The following is a 5,681-nucleotide window of genomic DNA, read 5'->3' as shown; positions in this document are numbered from 1 at the left end:
TGGGATATGTCTGAGTTTTCACAGATTTTTTCCTGTGTGTGTGTATGTATGTGTGTGTGTGTGTGTGTGTGTGCGTGTGGGTTTAGTGACCACACTTTTTTGTTTCCTTAATCTTAATCAGAGAAGAAACATGGTTTATATAAGTCTGGTGATATATTCTGTATTTGTCTTAGTGTCAAAAGGTCCCATGGGGGAAAAAAAACCAAATACAATTAACTGATCCTAAGTGTGCTGTGTGTGTATTCAAAGTCTGCTGTATCCTCTGTGGCACCCACTGTAATTTATTTTGTTGGTTGTTATTGATTGTCCTTTGTTGCTTCTGTTGACGAACAGCTCACTTGTTCTTCTTTGATACACACAGTTGAAATCTCCTCTTCTATTTCTACACAGCGGTGTTTCTTCAAAGACTGTGAACGTGTGAAAAGCCTCTTACACTGTGAACACCAGTATGGTTTCTCTCCAGTGTGGACACGCAGGTGGCGGCTATAACTGTATGAACTGTTGAAACATTTCCCACACTGGTCACAGCTGAATGGTTGCTCTCCGGTGTGAATACGAAGGTGGCGCATGTAGTTGCTTAGACGACCAAAACCTTTCCCACATTCTTTACACTGGTACGGTTTCTCTCCAGTGTGGGTGCGCACATGCTGCTTGTATGTTTTGGAAATAGAGAAACTTTTCTCACACAGTTCACAACGGAAGGGTTTTTCTCCAGTGTGTATACGTAAATGTGACTTGTAATTACCTAACTGAGAGAAACTCCTCCCACACTGGGCACAGCAGTATGGTTTCTCTCCTGTGTGTACACGCAGGTGTATCTTGTAACTACTCAAGTCACTGAATGTCTTTTCACATTGGTCACACTCGTATGGTTTCTCTCCAGTATGGTTACGCAGGTGTAGACTGAAATGCCCTGACTGAGTGAAACTCTTTCCACAAAAGTCACATTGGTAGGGCTTCTCTCCACTGTGACTGAGCAGGTGTCGTTTGTATGAACTTAAAAAACTAAAACTCTTTGGACACTGGTCACAGCAGTAAGGCTTTTCTTTCGTGTGGACACGCATGTGTATCTTGTAAATACTGAAGTAACTGAAGCTCTTCTCACACTGGTCACACTGGTATGGTCCAGTGTGGTCACGCAGATGTTTTCTGTATGAGTTCTGGTCGCTGAAATCCCTCCCACACTGGTCGCAGCAGTATGGTGTCTCTTCAGGATGGGTATACAGATGTAAATTGTATGCATTTAGTTCACTGAAAGTGCTACCACATTGTTCACAGTGGTACAGTTTCTCTGCAGTGTGAGTGAGTTCATGTCTTCTCAGACTACAAATCCGACTGAAAGACTTCCCACACTTCTGACACTGATGAGGTCTGGTCCTGTCTGTGTCTGTTGGTTTCATCTGAGAAAAACAGAGAGATGAGGGTCAGAGTGAAGGGCTTAATAAAATGCTGCTACACTGTAACAAATTCCTGTAAATTTACGAGGAAATTTCAACAGTACAATCCTGTTATCATTAAATGCAGTATATTACTGTAAACTTTTCTCATGAAACACTATTAAAACAGCATTTTACAGTATTATTGCTTGGAGGAAAGAGAACAGTATACAGTAACAGTATTTTTTGCACTGAATTTTGGGAAAACAGAGTGAGACATGTTTGACTGGACAATGCAGTTTGATTTTTTTCACCCATCTTCATCCTTCAAATGAATAGGTGAGTGCCTTTTTGCCTTGCTTGTTAGCTTAGGCAAAATACGTCACGTTTCCAATCAAGTTGTATTGGTTATCTAGTAGAATACCATTAAACAATTATTTTACTTGTAATGTTAGTCTTTAAGCTACTTTAAGTTTATCTTCATGTTTAGGATTATTTCGCTAAAATGAACTGTACTCAGACTTGAACTAAGTTTAAGTCATTTGAGATCAGAGTCTGAGAGTCTGACACAAACACAAGCAAACAGTGTGTAAGTTATCTACTTCGATGTATAGCTCTACAGTTGCTAAGTGGGAAAAAATCCTTCCGTTGCGATCTGAAAATGTCAGTAACACTGTAATAGTAACTTTCTATCACCCGTTTCACTGGCAGTTTCACTGTGTGACAGAGAGAGGAGCTGGCATCTGCTAAGTTCACGTCTCCAAAGGACGCTGCTGATTTTATTTAGATAACATTACTTTACTGTTGGAACTGAATTGACTGGGAGCTTGTTTGCTAATGTTAGCAAGCTAGCTAAACTGTCATCATATGTTACTTCCACTATTATTACACTGAACAGAACAGAAATAATGTGGCTGTTTAACAGAGTTCAGTTCTATATCATAACACCTTATATATTATAACACCTTACAGTGCATATAGGAAAAAGAACAGGACTCATCTATGAATGGGCAGAAGGATTTCAGTTTCCCTGGTACATATCATTTGCAGTATGACAATGTCAATGCGGTTTTTTCTTTGTCAAATTTCAGGTGAAACACCAGGAAAGCTGTATTCACCACTCCATGATCAGCATTGAGGGGCATGACCTTTGTGAGGGCACCCAGCCAGCTGACTGCGCTCGCTGCAGTCTTTTCTACTCACTACAGCTTCAAGATTCTGTCCAAAGATGACGCTGCATGCACACTGGAATTAATTCAAAGGTGAGATGCTTACATCCTTCAACTGGTACTGTGTGCTCACAGCAGCTTTAATCATGTTGACCTTGTGTTTGTTGAGTTTTGTCTCACGTTACATACAAGCTGCCTAAAACATCTTACTGGAGCATGTTAAGGAAGCTTTTCTGACACTAATGAAGGCGAAGATAATGAACATATAAAATTAAAAAGGGATTGGCTGGATCAGGGTTTACTTTTCTTCATATAAAACTCATCAGAGGAACAGCCATCTTGATAAACAACCACACCTAACCTTACCTACCACCTAAAAGAGATTAATCAGGCTTTTTATGAATTTTACAATAAATCTTACAGTAATTATTCACAAGAAGAACTAATTAATAAATTAATAGAATCAGATCAACAATACCTTAATTCACCTTTTACAGAAGTAGTTCTGGCTACAGTTAAGTCAATACGTTCAAATAAAAGTCCAGGACCAGATGGCTTTTCGGACGGATTTTATCAAGAATTCTGGAATGATCTCCAACCCATTTTTATATCAGTGATTAAAACTTTTTGTCATAATAGAATACTCCCTCAATCAATGCATGTTGCACATATTAGTGTGTTACACAGATGTGGCAAGGACCCCGTAAACTGTTCCTAATTTAGACCTATAAGTCTCTTGACAATGATTTTAAGACTATCAAGATACTATCAAGTTATAAGTTACTTGCTAAAAGACTTGACTCTATTTTGCCTAAATTAATCAATTCAGTACAATCAGGCTTCAAAAAAGAAAGACATGCTGATGATAATATAAGAAGACTTCTAAATGTTATAAACTATTCAAAACATCTTTTCTTTTCTCCGTTTTACACAGATATAATGTTGGTTCTAATTTTATTGCGTGGATCAAATCAATTTATAAAAGTCCTAAAGCAGCAGTCATCACTAATGGTATGTCCTCTGATTTCTTTTCCTTAACCAGAGGAAAAAGACCGGGGTGTCCATTGTCACCTTTGCTTTTTGCAATGGTGATTGAACCACTAGTATCTTCTATACGTAATACAAACGTTAAAGGATTGAAGATTAATAAAAATGAACAGAAAATTCAATATCACATTTATACAGCACAATAGAGCAATTTGGAAGATACTCAAGGTATAAGATAAACTTTAACAAATCTAATGCATGCCTCTTACATATGACGACAACAGAAAAAATGTACAAGTCTTGTCCTTTTAACTGGAAACAAAGGGGGTTTAAATCTATTTTTAACAGCTCCTGCTCAAACATTTTAGAATGAATAGCCCCACTTAGCCCCACTTTCAAAAATTGAAAACCCCCTCTCTTCCTGGGTTGAATGACGAAATAAGGTTTTTAAAGAGACAATGCAGAAAGACTGAGAGGAAATGGAAAAAGGACAAACTGGACAAACTAATGTTCACTTACCAGTCTAATATCAAAGAAGCAAGGAACACCTATTTTCACAACTCATCGCTGATCATGGTCACAACCCAAGAATCCTTTTAGAGGATCACGTGATGCTGTCACCCTGAGCAGTCAACCGCTGCTGAGCTCCGCCACTACTGAGTTACATTACTTACTTAACACATTTTTTTCCGAGTTACAACCGTACTGAAGTTTATCTAACAATATCAAGAACGAAGTTATGATGAGTAAAGCCGCCAAATCTAGAGGGAAGCCTCCCAAGGACCAAAACAAGAATGTGCAAGCTAACAAGGGAACATATTAATTCACAACCTCAAAGAAAATGTGGAGGGCCGACAGCCAGTCAAGTTTTTCGAGGGGTGGCTACCAACTTTGCTGGGCCTGGAGACCAAACGGGGTATTGTCAAAATTGACTGTGCTCACAGGACCCTCGGCCCGCCAAACTCTGATTGGCCCTGCGCGGTAGTTATTAAGCTACACAACTCGGAAGACAAACTGAGGATCCTGGCCGCAGCCAAGGAGAAAGGAACACTGACACACGAGGGACAGAAAATATCCATCCGTCAGGACCTGGCAGCCGGAGTCAAAGAGATGCGCTGTGCAGTTAACGGTGTGTGAGAACGGCTCATCCAAAAGAACATGAGGTTCTCTATGCGCTTCCCTGCTACTCTAACTCTCGTCCACGAAGGGAAAAAGAGAATAGCTGATTTCGGCGCGTAACTCGTCCCGCAGCTTTGAGAAAAACCCTGGTAATCTATACATCAAAACGTGCGTCTTGATCCTGAAAGGGGTGCTATGACTTTTGGTGTTAAAATTCCAATTTTCCCAAAGTTATTCCCAAAAAACTGGGAATAAATAATGCATTAGGAATGCATTGGAATTTCCTTTAGAAACCCACCTTTTTTCTACAAAATTGCACCTTTTTTCTGAGTCACCCAGCTCTCTCATACCTGCACGTAGAAATGTGATTCAAACTATAAAACGGAGGAAAACTTCTGCTCTCTCAAAAAGACAGGAACTGTTTTTACATAACATGTAAACTTTTCAAACTAGGAGCACTCTAAGGAGGATTGCAAATCACTTTTTCTTCAAAGTTAGAGTGACAGCGTCAGTTGGCTAGAGTGCGTGAAGCAGTAAAAAATAACCTTTATTTTTATTTTTAACTCGAGCTCACGGCCAACCCGTAAAAAGGAGACAAATAATTCTTTCTGAAAATGTAGACATAGTTGTTGGGATTCATAAAATGTAACTTTGACAGGCAGGGTCTGCACAAGGGTGCCGAGTCCGGCAGCAATACCTGTCTCACTCTCATTGACACCTAATGTAATCGTCTTTTTTTTTCAAAAGAATCTCACTCTGTCTTCGCACTGAGCTTACTCACTCATTTTAAGGAATATCTGAATAAATTAGAGACTGTAGAAACTTCTGGCTTCAGTGTCTGGCACGGTCTTTTCAGTTTTTGAAAAGAAGTAACGGTTTTCTCATAATTTGCAGTTGTTTGAAGCCATGTAGAAGCCAAATTCTGGGCAGATTTTCGCAATGCCATGGCAACGGCAGCTGACCTGTGTGCGTGCGTGCATGCGCCTAGCAACCAGATAACCAACTCTCCAAGCTCCGCTAGCTTTACATT

The 5,681-nt window shown here is 39.6% G+C and overlaps 1 protein-coding gene across 1 annotated transcript; it reads right to left on the bottom strand.

Annotated features, from left to right (window-relative positions):
- Nucleotides 1-274: 274 nt before the first annotated feature.
- On the bottom strand, nucleotides 275-3,655 carry LOC111647271 (uncharacterized). The gene has a single exon (XM_087169806.1). The coding sequence runs from the start codon at nucleotides 1,398-1,400 to the stop codon at nucleotides 297-299; it is 1,104 nt and encodes a 367-aa protein (XP_087025932.1). The 5' UTR covers nucleotides 1,401-3,655; the 3' UTR covers nucleotides 275-296.
- Between the last annotated feature and the right edge of the window lie 2,026 nt (nucleotides 3,656-5,681).

The sequence above is a fragment of the Seriola lalandi genome, unplaced genomic scaffold, assembly GCF_002814215.2.
Source record: "Seriola lalandi dorsalis isolate HSWRI2012SDOR001 ecotype SW California unplaced genomic scaffold, Sedor1 jcf7180002034936, whole genome shotgun sequence".
NCBI classification, from domain to species: Eukaryota; Metazoa; Chordata; class Actinopteri; order Carangiformes; family Carangidae; genus Seriola; species Seriola lalandi.
The sequence above is the reverse complement of the archived record's forward strand: the minus strand, read 5'-3'. Positions and strand labels throughout refer to the sequence as shown.